Raw genomic sequence first — 22127 nt, forward strand, 5'->3', positions numbered from 1 at the left:
TATGTATTGTATTATACTTTGTTCATATTATTATTGGTTTATGGGTAACATGTTGTCACATGCTGTGGTTTGTGGTTTGTTAGTGGTGTGTGTTAGTGTTCCATTCTAGTTTCCTATTCAGGCTAGGTTTCTCTTCTATTATGTGTGTAGCTTCAGTAATTTGTCTAAGTGCTGCATCACTGCTATGTGTAGATAAGATTTTAATTTCTATGTTGTTGATTGAGCCTCTATGTTCTTGCTCAGCGTGCTGGTACAGAACTGATGAGTTCTTCCCTTCCTTAAGTTCCCTCCAATGTTCGTTTGCCCGCTCCCCTATGCTCCTTGCTGTTTCGCCTACATATGTCATTGTCTTATTTCTGCATCGTCCCTCTGTATATCTTATACTATAGACCACATTTCTGGTTTTGCAGTTCGTTTGTGGGCTAAATCTACATACGATACAGTTCCTATCAGTGCAGGGGGTTCTACTGATGTCACCTGATGTCTGTGACAGCACGGAAGATCTCCTCAGTAGGATCAACGACTGCAACACTTGCAACCTGACAGGGTGTATAGTGGTAGCATGGATGTGGTATCACTATACCCATCTATCGACGTGGATTTTGCAGTGGAAAAGTGCGTGGAGATGATCAACGAGAGCGAAGTAGAGTTCCAAAAAGTCAACACAGAAGAACTGGGCCTCCTACTTAGATTGACATATGACGATGTATATCTAGATAGATACAACCTTAGAAATTTCTGCCCTAGTAGACGTCTAAGAGGTAGACCACCCACAATTACCTCTATGGCTAGGAAGACCCCTATAGAGAGATGGAGTGGATGGACCAGAGCCATACGGACCCCCACTAATATCCACCAGGTAAAGAAAATGATCGCACATGCACTAGGAGCTAGTATAAAGGTCACCCTAAAAGGCCACACCTTTAAATTTAACAAATTATACGCCCAGGACGAGGGGGCAGCCATCGGTGTTAGTATCGCCGGTGATGTGGCCAATCTCTTCATGGTATGGTGGGACAGAAGGCTTAAGGAACGCCTGATACAGAACTTCATACTCGTGAATGTGTACTCTCGATATGTCGATGATATCAACTTAGTGGTAAAGACACCCCCACAAGAGAGTACCCCTGAAATAGAAATAGAAACTAAGACTATGGAGAGCATCCAGCAAATAGCTAACTCCATCCACCAGAGTATTAAAGTTACGATAGACTACCCTACTAAACACCCTAACCATAGATTACCTGTATTAGATACTGAACTCTGGCTAGAAACTAAGAACAGTAAAACCAGAATCCTCCATTCACACTATACAAAACCTATGGCCTCCAAATACCTGATCCACCGGAACTCGGCTATTGCGGACAATGCCAAATTCAACATATTGATGGCAGACCTCGTCAGAGTAATGCAAAATGTCTCCTGCATGTGCGACCCTACAGAATTAAAGAGACATATACAACATTTCGTCCACCGCATGCAGTTCTCAGGTTACAGCCATAAAGAAAGGATCAGGGTATATAAAGGAGCTATGAAGAAGTTTGAAACAATCAAACGCAACGATAGGAATGGGATTTGCCCACTCTATAGGAGCAAATCATGGAACACCATAGAAAGGACTAAGAAGAAAATAGGGAAGGCAAGCTCATGGTACAATAGCCACAAGTACCAGAGCGTCATGTTCGTCGACACCACCCCTAGCGGCGAACTGGCGTACCGCTTTAGAAAGGCTCTAGACAAACTTAAGCTAAGAATTAAGGTTGTTGAAAGGCCAGGCAACCCTATTAAATTCCTTATCAGTAGAACATACCCTTTCAGTAGAACATACCCTTTCAGTAGAACCCCCTGCACTGATAGGAACTGTATCGTATGTAGATTTAGCCCACAAACGAACTGCAAAACCAGAAATGTGGTCTATAGTATAAGATGTACAGAGGGACGATGTAGAAATAAGACAATGACATATGTAGGCGAAACAGCAAGGAGCATAGGGGAGCGGGCAAACGAACATTGGAGGGAACTTAAGGAAGGGAAGAACTCATCAGTTCTGTACCAGCACACTGAACAAGAACATAGAGGCTCAATCAACAACATAGAAATTAAAATCTTATCTACACATAGCAGTGATGCAGCACTTAGACAAATTACTGAAGCTACTACACACGTAATAGAAGAGAAACCTAGCCTGAATAGGAAACTAGAATGGAACACTAACACACACCACTAACAAACCACAAACCACAGCATGTGACATGTTACCCATAAACCAATAATAATATGAACAAAGTATAATACAATACATAGATAAACAAATGGAATTAAATACTACATACGTTAACAAAATTTAATTAAACACAAAAAAAAACAAAAAAAAACACATGAACAAATAAATAAATAAAAACAAATACAAATGAACACGTATTAACAGAGAATATAGGTGAAACAGACACTCCCCATACACACATGCACTTACAAAAGACACAGACACATTGAAGGACACGCATGCGTAGACACATACAATAGGAATACAAAATACAAAATGGCTGATAGTTAGCAAGGTGAGACACACATAAGAAAGAAGGAAACAAAGGACCACTGATGAGGTCACAGAAGTGTGACGAAAGAACTCTGGCCGAAATAAGATTAAGATTAATGTAATATAAAAGCTGAACTCTTGAGAGAAAAGCTGAACATTAGAAGCATCAGTTGTGGCGTGCAAGAGAGACGATTGCGCTGGTATGGACATGTGGTGAGAATGGAGGAGGATAGCTGCGTGAAAAAGTGCCAAACCCTAACAGTTGAGGGAACCCGTGGAAGAGGTAGGCCCAGGAAGACCTGGGCTGAGGTGGTGAGGCAAGACCTTCGTACATTGGGCCTCACCGAGGCGATGACTACTGACCGAGACCTTTGGAAATGTGCTGTGCGTGAGAAGACCCGGCAAGCCAAGTAAGATCGTTGCCAGTGCCCCTGGACTGGTTCTTGTGCGGGTGGCACATGAGATGCACCATTTTGAGCGTGGCCGTTGCCAGTACCGCCTGACTGGCTCCTGTAGGATTTTCGAGCGAGATCGTTGCCAGTGCCCCTGGACTGGCTTGTGCGGGTGGCACATAAAAGACACCATTTCGAGCGTGGCCGTTTTCGTGCGGGTGACACGTAAAAGCACCCACTACACTCTCTGAGTGGTTGGCGTTAGGAAGGGCATCCAGCTGTAGAAACTCTGCCAAATCAGACTGGAGCCTGGTGTTGCCATCCGGTTTCACCAGTCCTCAGTCAAATCGTCCAACCCATGCTAGCATGGAAAGCGGACGTTAAACGATGATGATGATGATGATGATGATGAAAGCTGAAGCAAATTAATACCAAATATACAGTGCGTGTGTTTTTATTGGCTAAACTGGCAATATGACCATCCCCAAGTACAACAACATATATATATATATATATATATATATATATATATATATATATATATATATATATATATATATATATATATATATATATATATGTATATATATATATATATATATATGTATACATATATATACAGCTATCTACTTGTTTTGCAAAATTCTTGATGTAAAATCCCGTGGTGAAACAGATATTCTTATATTTGGAGATGTTTATTGTCAATAAACACTTGCACTATATATTTGATCTTACATTAAAATTTACTATAACATTTTAAATAATACATTAAAATTCAAGATACATTAATATTCTCGTAATTACCTCTTGCTTCAGTTCTTCATACTTTTTTGCTAAACATCTTGATTTTGTTTTCTCAACCTCCAGATCTGCCACTGCTTTGCGCAGTTTCTTGGAGAGTTCAACAATTTTCATAGCTGCAGTATCATTTGTAATCTCTGGCACTACAAGTAAAATATTCTCTTGTAAATATAATATAATTATAAGATTACTGCATCAATAAAAAGAAGTCTTGTCAAAGTAGAATAGTAAGTCAGTAAATCATCGTCATCATCATCATCATCATCATCATCAATATTATCATCATTTTTAATGTCCGTTTTTTCCATGCTTGCACATGTCAATGGAATTTGTTGGGACAGAGTTTCTACAGCTGGATGCCCTTCCTGTTGTCAACCCTCATCTGTTTCTAGGTAAGTAAGGTACTACTTGTGACTAGACATGTTTCCACAGAATACTGGAAATGAAAGATACCACTTGCATGACAGTGACACCCATTTACAACTATCACACAATGTCAAGGAAATGAGACAGTAACACACACACACACACACACACACACACACACACACATACACACACACACATGCACACATGCACCTACACATGCACACACACATACACACATACATACACATTTTAGTTTTACTACTAAAATTGCAGCTTGAACTACAACTGAAAGTATGGTATTGAAACTGCCTGACATAGAAGGCTAGAAGCGGTTTTTCCTTGAGCAAGTAAATGTAGATTAAAGTAAAAATAAAAAGCAAAACGTTTGGCATCGCTTGAAAAGGACATTTAATTTAAATAGAGTATATAGACATACAGAGTCTCTTACAGCTGTTTCTGGAATAGTGGTTTCTTACAGCTGCTTGGCTATTTTAGAAACAGCTGTAAGAGACCTTGTATGCTTATATTCTCTGTCTAAATGAAATTTTCTTTTCAAATGATGCAACGATTTTACTTTTTCATTTTACCTTACTCTATATACAAGGGGCTGCTTATAAAGTTCCTGATTTTAAAGGTACTGCAAAAGGCCTGGTTGGAGGCCCAAACTTCCAAGTTCTTTTACAGGGCTCAGAAAAACTGAAGGATCACAGCAATCAGTGTGTGAATCTGAGAGGGAAATATATTGACTAAAATCATAATTAACTGATCATTCTCTATTTTCTTTTACCTAAAACAAGGAACTTTTCAGCACCCCACTTTTATATGCTTATGCACACAATAGGCTACTTTTAGTTCCTGTCTACCAAATCCACTCAGAAAACACTTGCCCAAGGCACCACATAGTGGGACTGAACCCACAAGCATGTAAATCTTAAATATGAAGCAGTTCGTTTTGAGTTGTAGGTAACATGATATATATTTTTTACTGCTACAAATTGCACAAACCCAAAGAGTTTAGGATGTGAAATTGTTTGGGGACTTTTCTCTCCTCATAATAATAAATAAATAAAGCTGAGGCACAGGTTCAGTCTCACTACATGGCACCTTGAGCTAGTAAATAACTTCTGCTACAGCGCTGGGCTGAACAAAGCCTTGCATGGTGGGTTTGGTAGATGGAAATCAAAAGAAGCCTATCATCATTATCATCACCATCAATATTTTGACCTCCACTTTTCTATGCTTCTATGGGTCCCCCAGAGTTTATTGAAGCAGATTATTCTACAGCTGGATGCCCTTCCTGTTACCAACTCTCAACTGTTTTCAAGCAAGATAATATTTCTCTATAGCGAGACATGTTTTTGCAGATTATTGGAAATGAATGACACTGCACGTATGACAGTGATGCTCATTTACAACTCTTTTGTGATGCCAAGACAAGGTGACACAAATACATGCACACACACGCATGCACACACACACACACACACACACACACACACACACACACACACATCCATACACATAAAATAAAACAGGCTTCTTTCTGTTTCCATCAACTAACTCTACTCAAAGGCTTTGGTCCGCATAGGGCTATAGTAGAAGACTATTAGCCAAGGAATCATGCAGTGGGACTGAACCCAACACCATGTGGCTTGGAATGAAACACACACACACACACACACACACACATATCTATATACATACACTAATACCTCACTTTACAAGGACCCACTTTACGAGACCCTGGGTTTATGAGTTTTATTTTTCAAGCACAAGATCCAAATTTTGAACAAAGTGCAAAAGTTTCTACTGCTATAACAAATGCCTCTGCATGTTACTGAGAAATTTATAGAGATCAAAAGAAAGCTTCTTCTAAGCAAACAATTCTAGATATGTTTTTTAAAAAGAAATCTACAAGTCCATCAACAAGTGCTTGTGAATCGGCAAGCACATCTACAAGTGATGGTGTGCACGAGTCTTGTGCAAGTGAAAGTAATTCAGAAAATGATTATAATAACATTTTTTATTAGAAATATGTTTTTACTATAAATATTTTTTATTATAAATGATCTTAACATTTTCTTTACATTACATAAAATATTCTTTACATTCTACTATTGTTTTATTACCATTTATTTACAAGTATTATAAATTTGATAGATAAAATATTTTTCTGGAAACGAAATACAATTTATAACATTACTACTATTGGAAATTATTGTTTTGCTTTACGAGTTTTCACTTTGTGAGCAGTCTCTGGGAACAAATTAACTTGTATATTGAGGCATTATTGTATATATGTGTGTGTGTTTGTGTGTGTATACACTAGAAAGAAAGATAGTCCTCAGGCACCACTTCTACAGGGTTCTACCAAAAGCAGCCATCATTACACTTTCTGGCCAGGTTCTCAAGTATATCCGACTGAGACTATGGATGTTATCCAACCAACTCATTCTTGCTCTACTCCAATGTCTTCTGCCATTTGGCTCAGCTTCAAGAATCTGTCTTGTGATTCTTTCCTGTGACATTCTAATCACATGTCTGTAGAACTGGAACTGTGACTTCTCAATGCAGAGAAGTAGTGACTTGACTCTGAGGGGCTCCCTGATCTGCAAGCTATGCATACTGTCAAGTAACTTTTCTTCAGAGATCCCTCAGAGAAACCCCATTTTGGAAACTTAGATTTTATTTATTTATCTATCCCCTTATAAATCAAATGTACAGTTTCAAGCAAATCAGATTCTAATAAAAGCAATGACTCGAAAATTGTGCTTTGGATGAATGTGTTCTGAAATTGGATGCCTTTTTGTTCACTAGACTATTTCCTGAATCTCTCAATTGTTGCTCTTCACAAATCATCAAAGATTTGATTTAGTTGCAATCCTGCATTCAACCCTCAAATATTATTTGTTCAGCAGTATTTTGCATTAGAAAAGTAAACTGTACAGCTGTTCCAACAAACAGTGTGTGTTTTATACTGCATATTGACGCATGCTCATGTACATACATACATACAGATACATTCACAAACATGTACCGTATTTGATGGCCTATAAGATGCATGAGTGCATAGGATGCATCCCTAGCCTAGGCTATACTTTTGTAAAATAAATTACCACTAAAATAATGATTTAATTCCTCCACTTACCTGTATATCTTTGTTATTACCAGTAATTATAAGCAATTTATTGCATCCACATTCGATATAAACATACTGTAGGTGATTATTCACCAATAGATGGCAGCACATGTTTTGTAAACATACATACCGTTTTGAGCAAGTTTTGAGCCTACATTGAGTGCATTGGACACAGGGAGATTTTTAAAGCCATTTTGAGGTAAAAAAGGTACATCTTATAGGCCATGAAATATGGTGCATACATATAATATAAATATCTGTAGATAAAAAGTATCTCAATATTTTCTATTTTTTACTTGTTTCAGTCTTTGGACTGCAGTGATGCTGGGACACTGCCTTGAAGGGCTTTTAATCAAATAAGTCAATCCTAGTGCTCATTTTTTTTTTTTTTTTACATCTGGTACTTATTCTATCAGTCACTTTTGCTGAACTGCTAAGTTATGGGGGACCTAAACAAACTAACACTGATTGTCAAGCAGTGATGTGGGGACAGATACAAACAAAAAGACACACACACACGCACACACACACACACACACAAAGATATATATATGTTTTCTTTATTTTCTTAATATATATATATATATATATATATATATATAAGGTTGAGGAGGGTATTGGATTTAACCAAACTCAAAAAGATACAGGTAATACCGAGTAAGTGCTGTATACCGACTAGTTATGCCCCAGTTGTTATATGAACAGGATTGGGGATTATAAGTTGTGTATTAGCATGTGTATGTATAAATATATAAAAAGATAAAGAGAGCAATGGTAAAGTTGGAAATATATTTTATGGATAGAGTCTTACAGCTGTTTCTGGGAAGATCCAAAAACTTCCCTTCATCGGAGACAGAAATAGTAAAGGAATCGATTATTATATCCATAGGCGGAGAGTTATAGTATGAAGTGAGAGTGAGTGTGATGCGCTGAAAAAAGAAAGAAAGAAAAAACAGTACTTGGAGTGTAGTTTCTGTCTCCGATGAAGGGAAGTTTTTGTATCTTCCCAGAAACAGCTGTAAGACTATCCATAAAATATATTTCCAACTTTACCATTGCTCTCTTTATCTTTTTATATATTTATACATACATATATATATATATATATATATATATATATATATATATATATATAATGGGCTCCTTTCAGATTCTGTCTTCCAAATCTACTCACAAAGCTTTGGTAGAAGATTCTAGCTCAAGATGCCATGCAGTGGGACTGAACCTGAGACCATGTGGTTTGGAAGTAAACTTCTTACCACACAGCCATTTTCTTTTGCTTTGTTTATTATAAAAGTGTAAACTAATAAATCAACTTACATTTTATGTTATCATTCTGTGTTGAAAGTCCTTTCTGAAGTTGTCGTATTTCAAATTCTTTTTCCCTTAGCAATTGACTGAGCCTCCCATTTTCATCTTTCAAACCCTAAGAATAAAGATAAAGATAAATAAATGCATATGCATTCATTTAAGTTTTTTTTAAAACTTTATAATCTGAGGCATATTTGTGGAAGGAGGGCCTTGAACCTCATGGCAAGGGTGACAAAGGACTAGAGTGCCTTACTGTAAATTAAAAATTCTTGGTAACATCTATCCATTATCATTCCTACCTGAAGCAAATTCTATTCTCTTACAGCACTATGTCTCCCTCTCACTCCAAGATATCTGAAGTTTATCACCACTGTAACAAATTATATATGTAACTACTTACTCGTATTTGATCCTTGTTGACTGAAGGTGAGTCAATATCTTTCGGTATACTGGAATTAGTCAAATCAAGCACCTTTAAAATAATTATATATATAGCATATTGAACAAATGATAAAGCAAGACATTATGGCAAAAATACATATATATATATTCAGATGCACACACACACACACATATACCTAAATGTGTACAAATATGCATAAGTACATACATACATACGTACATGCATACATACATACATACATACATACATACATACATACATTCATACATACATACATACATACATACATACATACATACATACATGCATACATACATGTATTAAAACACTATTAACATAGAAATTAAAATAGCTTGTAACTATACTCAAAAACTTTGCCCTTTTACAAACCAATGAGAAAGCCTCTGTTTGGTAGCCCCTGCCTTAAATATCAGCCAAATCTCTTTTTGCTGTTTTAAGAATAGGAAAGACACATTGCATAAAGTTATCTCTAAATATGCTGTCTGAAACGAATGACAGTATAATCATATCTGAGGTACTTCTCATCATAGGTCAGACTGTTATATCAAGAATGATCTGGGGCTAAACAACAACGAAAACAAGTATGTTCCTTATTTCAAGGCCAATCCATTTACACAGACCGGATCCCTGTTATTCACTAAACAACAAACTAACTGTGTAATTCCTTTTGATAGTTTAGAGGATATTTCACGATCATCATCATCATCATTATCATCATCATTTCACATTTTTTTTTCCATGCTGGCATGGGTTGGATGGTTTGACTAGAACTGGTACGTCAGAGAGATGCACCAGACTCTAATCTGTTTTGGCTTGGTTTCTAGGGCTGGATGCCCTTCCTAATGCCAAGCACTCTACAGAGTGTACAGGTTGTCTTTTACATGTCACTGGCATGGGTGCCTTTTACATGTCACCAGCACTGACCATAACCACAATTTCACTTAGCTTGACATATCTTCTCAAGCACAACAAATCACCATAAGTTTCAGTCACTTGTCATTGCATCCCTGAGACTCAACAACCCAAAGATCATATTTCACCACCTTGTCCAACATCTTCCTGAGTCTACCTCGTCCACAGGTTCTCTCCACAATAAGTGATTGGCACTTCTTTATACAGCTGTCCTCATCCCTATGCATCATATGATCATACCAGCACAGTCCTCTCTCTTGCACATCACATCTGATGTGTATCATAATTTGTTACTTACATGATTTCAGCTCTGATTTATTCATCAGGTATTTAAATATGGAGAGAAGTTATTCTAAACATGAATGGATTTTAGGTTGTAAAATTACCTAATTAAAATTTATTCCCATTCTTCAACTTAATATCTAAAATTATAGCACTACTATTACTATCACCACCACCACCACTGCTACTATAGATATTGTTGCTATTCTACTATTCATCATTATCATCATCATTTAATGTTCTCCTTCCATGTTAGCATGAGTTGGATGGTTTAACAGGAGATGGCAAGTCAAAAGACTGCACCAAGCTCTGCTGTCTGCTTTGGTATGGTGCTTATGGCTGGACACCCTTCCTAATTCCAACCACTTTACAAAGTGTACTAGGTGCTTTTCACGTGGTAGGTACCAAGTAACTTACAAGACAAAACCCTTCAAATGAGGGCTGTAGTATTGAGGGAGATGGCTTTGTGCCAGAGGATGAGAGGTTAAAGCATAGATAGAACAGAAATAGGTGTTTTCCAGGAGATATGTGGCTATGTTCATTAGAAACAGAAAGAAGAGAGAGGGAAAGAGGAGAGAGAGAAGAGAGGGAGAGGTGGGAAAGGAGAGAGACTAAAGAGGGAATGGAGAGTGAGAAGGGTGAGAGGAGACAGTAAAGAGGACGAAGATGTGGTAGTGGGTCCACAGAAGTTACAAGGAGAAAATATTTGTAAATGAATTATATAAACATGTTACTTTTTAGGGTTAAAAAGAAAAGAAAGGATTAATTGATCAAAATACACACATACAGATGTTTGTGCTTTTCAAAGATGTTCTTACAGCAAAGTAAACACAACAAATACCTCTAAGTTTAGGTTATCATCAACCCCAAAAGTGTTTGCAAGTTCCATTTTTCTTAAATTCTCCTTTTCTTTTTTCAGCAAATCGTTATGGTTGACTACTTCCTAAAATAAGAACGCGAGATATACAGATTATTTTAACCACCATCTTTCTGTGTTGGTATGGATTAAGTACACTTGTTGTAAAAACATTAATATAGTGCTTAATTTGGAAACAGTGACCTGGCAGAATCATTAGCATACCAGACAAAATGTTTAGTGGTGTTTCATCCATCTTGACACTCTGAGTTCAAATTCTACTGAGGTCAACTTTGCCTTTCATCCTTTTGGTGGTCTATAAAATAAGAACCAGGTGAGTACTGTGGTCAATCTAATCAACTTATCCTCTTCCCCAAAACTGCTGGTCTAGTGCCAAAATTTGAAACCAATATAGTTCTTAATCTGGTGACATCTTATGTATGAGGTTGTAGTGAATGTATCACAGGATGCCAGAGACATGAATGTAAATCAACAGGTGTGCAGCCAGAGTTTGACAGCCAAGTATCCCATCGGATCAGCTAGCAACAATGCTGTCCTATATCATCATGTGCTGGACCAAACACTGATGCACCTAATCTTTTAACAAGAAGAAGCAGCAGCAACTCATATAGTCATTTCTTTTTTTTTTTTTAACCCATATAATTGTATATCAATTTTTTCATATACTCAGATAAACTGGCATCTATGGCTGAACTTACATCATTACTTTTCTATTAATACAACATCAGATTCATGCTGTATTAATGAGCAATGCAGTTGCAGTTAAGAAGAGCTAGATAGAGGTTACCAGTTGGGCATTGGTGACAGTGTTTGTCACTCATGCCACCCAACCCAGAGTGACAGGGCCTGTCAACACAGCACCAAGATCAACAGAATCAAAAGGCTTTCATGAGCCATAAGCTCATAAGGCTGGTTTCGCACATTTTAAATTGTATATATTCCCACTGGACAGGAGGCTAGTCATGAGTGCAACACCCTATTCGCTAAGTGATGCATCTCCACAAAAAAGGATCAAAGATTCTCCTTTTGTTGGGTTTTAAAAATTGAAATATGTCACATATAAATAACATTTTTCTTTTCAATGGATAGCAAGATATCACAAAAAGATTACACAGTTAACTCAAACAAGTAGTTTTGGGCAACCAGTGAAGTTCAGTGTGGAAGAGCAAGTGATGAAATTCTTCATTGTTTTTGTTGGCACAAGTGACCAAATAATTTGTCAAGGGAATTGTTTCTGATTTTGTTAATTGCTGTACAATCAAGTTAAAATGTGTAATGCAAACAACAATTAAGGTTGCTTACAGCTTATGTTATTGATGAATCATACAATGCATATCTAACATATTTGGTATTGCCCTTTTCTAAATGTGCCATGAATCCATGGTAGTAGCCCATCAACAGAGCTCCTCCAGTTGCAGCTATCATCATATTTGTAAGAGAAATCGCTTTTTCTTCATAAATAACTCTTTCATAAGAAATAGCAACTCCCCTCTAGTGTCTCGCCTCAAATGTCTGGCAAATAATAACTATTGAGTTGGCTTCATTCTTCCAGTTGTATAAAAAGTTACATATTGTTTCTTCTTCCCCCTTGCTCTTTTTGTCGATTCATTATAGTATTGTATTATTTCTCAAAGGTATCTTATATCAGTTGCTGGTTTAAGCAACACAGTATGTAAAAAATCACTAACAGACACTTGGATCAATACTTCTCCAAGAAAAACACTTTTCTGAATTTGGCAATCAGCAGCAAAATTTTACTTTATAAGAAGCCAATAGTATAAATGAAAATATATATGACAACAATAGGCTGTTGGCAAAATTAGTCTTGAAGTGCTTTAAAATAGCATAAATCTTTAGTTGATTTGCCAGCATGAATTTTTTCATAGTTTCAGAGATTTCTTAACAAACACCTCTGGATAAATCAGGCACACTAGTCATAATAGTCAAAAGCTTGTTTGTTAATGATGGAATAGACCCATATCTTAAATATTTGATACTGTACTGCTAAGATTTCTCTTTTGGTTTTACAATGTTATATCTATAAAATACGACAGCGAGTCAGAATGTAATGCAATTTTTATTTGCATTACATTTTGACTCACCTTCGTATTTATGACAGTTAGTCAAAAACTAATGCATATATACATATATATATATATATATATATATATATAATAATATTAGGGACAAAATCCAAAATTACAGGTAAAAAACTCAATTAAAATCAATTTATAAAAAATTAAAATTAAATTGAGCCTTATAGATAAAGTATATATAAAATATATAGTTTTAGGGAAAATAACCAATTTTCAAGAACTCATCGATGAAAATCCACTATCACATAGAGAAAAATTAATAATTAAAAGCACAATAAATGAGTATAATATAAAGTAAAGTAAATATCATAAGATAAATATAATAAAAAGATTACACGTGTTTCATAACCAATTTTCAAATAGAAAAGAAATTTAAATTGATTAAAATCAATTGAAATTATCGAAAATAAGTTCTATTCAAAAATATAGCTACTCGTCAGATCGTAAGTAGAACAATAATTAGATATATATCTCAACCAACAATAAGTACCAAATGAATTAATATGAAATACTTATTATATAAAGATAGAAAAATTATTTAAAAAATATCATAATATCAAAATAATAACCATTCAATAATCATCCCTTCATCCATTATAATAACATGTATATTATATACAAAAAACATCTTACATAAATTATCATTGTTTTAAATTATCATTGTTTTAAATACAAGTTGAACGAAGTTTAAGTTTAAAATAATAATGAAGATAAAATTAGTACATATTTAACCGGTGTAATAGTTAAAGCTATACTATTTAAAGCTAAAGACGTTTATTTAATTATAATTAAAGATCAATTGAATAATAGAAAAATACAAGATTATTTATTTCTACAAACGTAATAATAAAAAATATGAATGAAAAAATTATGAATGGAAAAAATTATGAATGAAAAAATTAGGAAAGAAAAAATTATTAAGAATAAAAATTACGGAAAAATTTGGATAAGTACTGTTTTCACTTTGCTAAAGATTTTCTACTATTTGAAAATAATATGTATTCTTGTTTTTATACTATTCATTTGGTTCTTTATAGATTATTTTAATAGATAACTTATTTAACACTAAATTATTTAGAAGTTATAGTTTCATTTCAACATAATATTAGAACTTCGATTGGAATAGTGTTGATATATTTTCGATTATTTTTGATTAATATTATTTGATTAATTATTAATCTTTATAGTTTATAATATCGTTAAAGTTTTTTTTTAAATCAAAACTTTGTATATATATATAAAGTTTAACCTTTTATTCTTAATAATTTTTTCTTTCCTAATTTTTTCATTCATAATTTTTTCCATTCATAAATTTTTCATTCATATTTTTTATTATTACGTTTGTAGAAATAAATAATCTTGTATTTTTCTATTATTCAATTGATCTTTAATTATAATTAAATAAACGTCTTTAGCTTTAAATAGTATAGCTTTAACTATTACACCGGTTAAATATGTACTAATTTTATCTTCATTATTATTTTAAACTTAAACTTCGTTCAACTTGTATTTAAAACAATGATAATTTAAAACAATGATAATTTATGTAAGATGTTTTTTGTATATAATATACATGTTATTATAATGGATGAAGGGATGATTATTGAATGGTTATTATTTTGATATTATGATATTTTTTAAATAATTTTTCTATCTTTATATAATAAGTATTTCATATTAATTCATTTGGTACTTATTGTTGGTTGAGATATATATCTAATTATTGTTCTACTTACGATCTGACGAGTAGCTATATTTTTGAATAGAACTTATTTTCGATAATTTCAATTGATTTTAATCGATTTAAATTTCTTTTCTATTTGAAAATTGGTTATGAAACACGTGTAATCTTTTTATTATATTTATCTTATGATATTTACTTTACTTTATATTATACTCATTTATTCTGCTTTTAATTATTAATTTTTCTCTATGTGATAGTGGATTTTCATCGATGAGTTCTTGAAAATTGGTTATTTTCCCTAAAACTATATATTTTATATATATATATATATATATATATATATATATATATATATATATATATAAAGGCATTAATGTCAATAAACAAATTAGATATATTAAATGTAACAGTTTGATTGTGGCTTCATTTATCCAATGTTGATTGCTTCCGTTACGGCTCACATATTGTAATAAACTACATCTACCAACATTATGATGGATCTCCAAACCCCCAGAAACAGCTGTTCGACTTATAACACCTTTCCTCCTCCCCTTTAATTTTCTCTGTCATATGTACTCTGTGTAAGTTGAATCTATTAATGTAAATATCTGTATATTTATACTTAAATATTTATCATCTGATAATCTCCACTTTTAACTTTCTCTCATTTTGCATATATACATATATAACACATTTTGTATTTCATACTCAAGCTGTTATATTTATCATAGCTAATTAGTTTATCCACATAACTGCCCCCATATCTGATCAATTTGATCCCTCTTATAGCCACTCTTTACCCTGAGGAATTAATCCTCTGTAAAAATGCCAAAGTCTAAGTTTGGATCATATGAGCACTAAGTGTCTTCTATACTGAGAATTTCTAGATCTCATCTGTTGACTGTATATGTGTGTCTGTATGTGTATTCATTAAATACATTCATGCCTTCATTGTACTTAATTAACACAGGGGGAACAATTTTAGGAGAATCAATTAGTTTTTTACTGTTTATTACTTTCTCCCCACCCCCTCCGTCATCCTCTATCTTCCTTCCCATGTTCTTTCTCTTCCAGTGCCTTGCTTGAACTTTCCAGTTCCCTTTAGGGAAGTGTTAGCACCCACTTCAGGAATTCCTGATATAAGTACTACTTTGTTTTTATGCAAGCATGCATGTAACCGAGTGAAAAAAACACCAAATAAAGAGGCAATTTATGCCAGAAAACAAGTAAAAAAGCAATCTTTCAATATGAGTCTCATAAATGTGAAAATCCACTGTTGATTGTTTGGCAATTTTGGTAAAGAATTTTTTTTTATTTACTTTTGTTTTCATGTCCTGTTGAAACTGACATTTGCCTTTGCAGTCCATGAGAGAGGTGACAATTGAAACACACAGTAGCACACACACACACGAGTGCTCATGCACATGCACAAACAGACACACACACACACACACACACACACACACACAAACACACATTGACATTCATGACCATGAGTTGAATAGGGAAACATGCATACACATTCACTCACAAATACACACACAGACACACATATATATATATATATATATATAAGCAATGTTAATTCTCTAAATGAAGTATTAACAGTAACTGCACAATAAAGTGTAGTATGTTGCCACTTAAGTGTGGCTGACCCCTAGGGGTGGATGTTACTGTTGCTTTTAGCCCCAGGAGGACATCTCCTCCAGCTGGCTTATCGACACACGACTGTGTCCTGTTTGCCAAGGGAAGTTATCCCTCTCACCACGATCTGCAGCACGAACGGATCCGGATTTCAGGGTTATTTCCCTTCGTCGGCGTTCGATAGCTACTGACCTTGGCGAGAGAGACAAAAACCTGGCAATCTTATATCTTCTTTTCCAGTGAAATTCTTCACTCATATCGAAAAGGTGAAAACAAGCAATGTTAATTCTCTAAATGAAGTATTAACAGTAACTGCACGATAAAGTGTAGTATGTTGCCACTTAAGTGTGGCTGACCCCTAGGGGTGGATGTTACTGTTGCTTTTAGCCCCAGGAGGACATCTCCTCCAGCTGGCTTATCGACACACGACTGTGTCCTGTTTGCCAAGGGAAGTTATCCCTCTCACCACGATCTGCAGCACGAACGGATCCGGATTTCAGGGTTATTTCCCTTCGTCGGCGTTCGATAGCTACTGACCTTGGCGAGAGAGACAAGTCGTGTGTTGATAAGCCAGCTGGAGGAGATGTCCTCCTGGGGCTAAAAGCAACAGTAACATCCACCCCTAGGGGTCAGCCACACTTAAGTGGCAACATACTACACTTTATCGTGCAGTTACTGTTAATACTTCATTTAGAGAATTAACATTGCTTGTTTTCACCTTTTCGATATCAGTGAAGAATTTCACTGGAAAAGAAGATATAAGATTGCCAGGTTTTTGTCTCTCTCGCCAAGGTCAGTAGCTATCGAACGCCGACGAAGGGAAATAACCCTGAAATCCGGATCCGTTCGTGCTGCAGATCGTGGTGAGAGGGATAACTTCCCTTGGCAAACAGGACACAGTCGTGTGTCGATAAGCCAGCTGGAGGAGATGTCCTCCTGGGGCTAAAAGCAACAGTAACATCCACCCCTATGGGTCAGCCACACTTAAGTGGCAACATACTACACTTTATATATATATATATATATATATATACACATACATACACATACATAAAGCTGAACACACACTCTCTCTCACACACATACACCCATACAACTATCATCTTTCTTATACACTTACACACATAAATACATATACATATATTTTTTTCTGTATATATGTATTTATGTATGTATGTACGTATGTATGTGTGTGTGTGTATGTAGATTTGCATGCATTTGTGTATATCTGTGTGACTGCATATATACAATATGTATCTTTGTGTATGTATATGTATTTGTATGTATGTATTTATGTAACCCATGCCAGCATGGAAAGCGGATGTTAAACGACAATGATGATGGTGATGTATGTACGCATTTAAGTATATGCATATATGTGTATGTACCCTCTGTATCAGTCAGTGGATGAAGTTCTTTTCTCACTCACCGCCATTTTCTTTTCTTGTTTGTTTCTAAAGATACAGAAAATCGTTTACCTATTTATGATTATGTATGTATGTATGTTGTGTTCTTGAGCAAAACACCTTATCTCATATTACTCTGCAATCACTCCGATACCTGGCGTGTGGTACAATGTGCATTTGTTCAGGAAATATCGATTTGATGGAGTGAGTGAACTAATGTGTGGCACAAACATTTGATCATTATAAACAAATCATTTGTGCAGGTCGTTTGGCAAAGGCTGTATGCTCATTCATTGTCTTCAACAGGAGCATCCATCATCATGTATGCATGTATGTGTATGTGTGTGCAAGTGTGTGTTTCACTATTCAGCAGACATGAAAGTCAATGTGTTGTGTGTGTGTGTGTGTGTGCATGCATACGTATGTATGTATGTTTGGGATATATATTTGATAGTAGTTTACACAGCCTAAAAATGCTTGTAACAATATGATGTTCGTTTAGGAAGCATATTCCATACTGTTGTTGCCCTTGATAAGTCTGGCCTTCGTCCCCTTTTGTCAATTACTTGACCCAAATATTTGATTTTTTCCATCAAAATTCACTTTTCCTCTTTTAGTCTAAACCGCTATTCATTTATTTTTCCAAATACTTTTTTAATATGCTTTAAGTGTTGCTCCGCCGTCTCACTCTTTATCAAAATACCATCAAGATAAGTGATAGCTAAGTTGCAATTATTTAATATTGTGTCCATCACTTATTGGAATATGGCAGGTGCCACTTTTACTCCAAAAGGAAGCTGCTTGAAATTATACAATCTATGCTGTGTGTTGATTGTTAAAAGGTTTGTGCAATCTTCCTCTACCTGTATCTGTAGATAGGCCTCAGAGAGGTCTAACTTTGAGAAAATTTTTCTTCCATTGACCCAAATATTTGATTATTTTTTTCTTTACATAAACCATTGGAGCTGGTCAGTCTGAACAGTCAACTTTTTCAATTATAGCTAGACTTTATAGTCTTTCTAGCTTTTTATTGAGCTGGTCTAATGTCACAAATGGCACGTTCCATTTGGACCTAAAACCAGGTGTTGCCTTTTCTTTTGCCACATGCCTTACTTTTGTTTTAGTAAAACAGCCTAATCCTTCCAAAAACATTTGGAAACAATCTTTTAATATTTTGTCTCAGTTCTTCGACTTCATTCAAACTTTTAACCATACCAACTACATTTTCACAGAAAACACTAATGGAAGTATCCCACATTTTAAATAACTCCATGCAATCTGTGCCAAATAGGTGTAGTGATTTTTTTCAGCACATAAATGATTGTCCTTTTCGTTTCACCGCAAAAAGTTACATTGCAAATATATTTGCCGATGATGTATAATTTCTTTTCTGTAACACCATATGCTACTTTATTTGATTTAAATAATTTTGGCTTACGGATTCACCACCATGTTTCTTCCTTTATGATAGTGATGTCACTACCCATGTCTAATTGCATCAAAATGAAACACTAGTGGTTTCGATTCTCACCTTTATGAATTTTCTGTTCATTGTACAAACTTTTCTCTCTGATGACAAACTATTTATTTTTTCTCGTTTGGTCCAATTTTTTTGTCATCTTAGTTCTGCAGTGCAATTTAATGTGTCTTGCATTCCCAAAATGAAAACATTTCACTTTTTTGAACAGACACTCTTTTCTCAGGGGCCTACCACCACATGCCTTACGTGGGTTTATCTCCTGATATATATCATGGTTTTTGTGAAACACTTTATCCATCTTCTAACTTTTTCACGCTGGTTTTATCTGTAAACAATCTCTGTGTTGGATTACTTCTGTGTCGTGCTTATTTTTAATATCATATTGCACTCTTCTGATACTTTCTGGAGAATTGTATCCTGGTTCATTTACAGCTTTGCAAGAATTTTCATTTGGACTTCTCTGTCGTTTTTAGCAGTAAGTCTCTGAGCAAAAATCAGGCTTCTCAAAACCAAAAAGGAGAAAGCTGATTCAAAGACAACTGATCCAAGCCCTCACTGGAACTGTAAAACTTTCCAGAAGTTTATCATTTAAGTATATATATTAGCATGCCTAGATATGTAAGTATATGCATGAGAATATATACATAAAACAAAACATACACATCTGTACATATACCTACATACGAAACTACCCTGTTAATGCTTTTGAAATTCCAATGAAGGAGCCTTGGATCTAAGTTAGAAACCAGCTCCTTTTCTATTGGCAAAAAATTTTGAAATAAAACTAATTATGACATACATACATATATAATCGTAAAAAGGTAAACAATTTTCAGTATACTGAGAAACAAAGAAAAAATGATGATGAGAAACGAACCCCAGATGCTGACTGGTACTGAATGTGTGCATACACATACATGCATGTACTTACACATGCACAAACGTATATACATACACTTAAATACTTACACACAAATACATATACATACACAATAATACATATTGTATATACACACTCATGCAGATCTGCACATACACACGCAGATCTGCATGCATACATACGTACGTACATACATACATACATACATACATACATACAAGACATATGTATAGTGTATGTATTTATGTATGTACATGTATAAGAAAGACAATGGGTGTACATATGTGTCTGTGGGTGTGTTTGTGTGCGAGTATGTTCATCTTCGTGTGTGTGTGTGTGTGTGTGTGTGTGAGTGAATGTGTGGCGAGTGTGTCTCACCACTCAGCTCATGGACGTGAAAGTAAATTTGTGTGTATGCGTGTGTGTGTGTGTGTGTGTGTGTGTGTGTGTGTGTGTGTGTGTGTGTGTGTGTGTGTGTGTGTGTGTGTACGAATGTTCGTGCGCGCGTGCTACCGTGCGTTCTACTTCTCACCTTCCTCGCAGACTTCAAAGGCAAATAAATGTCAGTTTCAACAGGACATAAAAATAAAAGTAAATATATTAAAATTCTTTACTGAAATTGCCGAACAATCAGCAGTGGATTTTGACATTTATGACACTCACATCGATGTAATAAATTACTATATTATTTTCATTTTCAAACAAAAACAATAGACGAAGAACAGGAATCATATACGAGATAGCAACTATGGTTTTGTTTAAATAGTGTAGGTTACGTATGAAGTATATTAACAATCTTTCGTCGTTTAATCTTTGGTACTACTAAAGCAGAGTGGTCCCGAACGCGCAGTCGCGCGTCCGCGCTAGCTAGTCGTGAGTGGTCGATCCTACAAAAAGTGCGCGTGTGCAAATGAATAGATGTGTTTAGTATTAGGGTTAGGGTTAGAGATAGGGTTAGGATTAGGAACGACCACTCACGACTAGCTAGTGCGGACGCGCGACTGCGCGTTCGGGACCACTCTGCTTTAGTAGTACCTTAATCTTTTTCATACAATAGATAATCTTAGTACTAATATATTTCTTTTTACAATGTATTTTATAACGATTTTTTGTCAAATCGAATGACAAAATAAATTCAGCTGTACCACAAGCGCAGATATTTCCATTAGCTAAATTATTTGCCTAGAGCAGCTCACACTATCTAAACAAAATAATAACCATAATGAGACGTATGTATATTTAATACTGAATACGTTTTCGGGTTCCAAGTGAATAAACACGAGTATATTTGTTTTTATCTTTATTACTTTACACATACACACACACACACACACACACACACACACACACACATATATATATATATGTTTGCAGTAATCCCTCGACTGTCACGGGTGTCATATTCCAAAACAACACCACGGAAGAATCGACGTAAGCTTAAATAATAAACCGCGATAGGTGAACCGCGATATGGCGAGGGATTACTGTGTGCGTGTATATATATATATATATATATATATATATATATATATATATATATATATATAATAAGTATATATATATACATACATATATATATATGCATGCATGTATAAAGAGAAAGACAAAAACTAAAAGCCGAATTACTTACCGCTGCGTTTTTAGCGTTGTTACTGTTGCCATAACAACAGTATAGAGTTATCTTTCCTTCCTTAAATCTGTATTTACAGACATTCCCTAGCTTTTAATCATCATTCACACTCACATATTAAATCCACTTCAGAACCAAAACAACAAAGAGTTAAAAAAATTAATTTTTAATTAGACAAATCTGCCTTGGCTATCATATCTCTCTCGAGAATTTTCTTCAGTTTTATTTTACATCCCTGTATCTTTCCGTAATTTCATTTTCAAT

General features: G+C 34.9%; 1 protein-coding gene across 1 annotated transcript in view; it reads right to left on the reverse strand.

Annotated features, from left to right (window-relative positions):
- Positions 1–21918, reverse strand: part of LOC106879413 (coiled-coil domain-containing protein 13) — an 84258-nt gene extending 62340 nt beyond the window's left edge. Inside the window, exons 1-5 of the mRNA XM_014928969.3 lie at positions 21864–21918; positions 11008–11109; positions 8949–9020; positions 8558–8663; positions 3733–3872 (exon numbers count right to left, since the gene is read on the reverse strand). Coding sequence (XP_014784455.1) covers positions 3733–3872; positions 8558–8663; positions 8949–9020; positions 11008–11055 — 366 coding nt within the window. The 5' untranslated portion in view covers positions 11056–11109; positions 21864–21918. The remainder of the gene's footprint in view (positions 1–3732; positions 3873–8557; positions 8664–8948; positions 9021–11007; positions 11110–21863) is intronic.
- Positions 21919–22127: the final 209 nt, after the last annotated feature.

This window comes from Octopus bimaculoides, chromosome 4 (genome assembly GCF_046866305.1).
Source record: "Octopus bimaculoides isolate indiv1 chromosome 4, ASM4686630v1, whole genome shotgun sequence".
In the NCBI taxonomy this organism is placed as follows: Eukaryota; Metazoa; Mollusca; class Cephalopoda; order Octopoda; family Octopodidae; genus Octopus; species Octopus bimaculoides.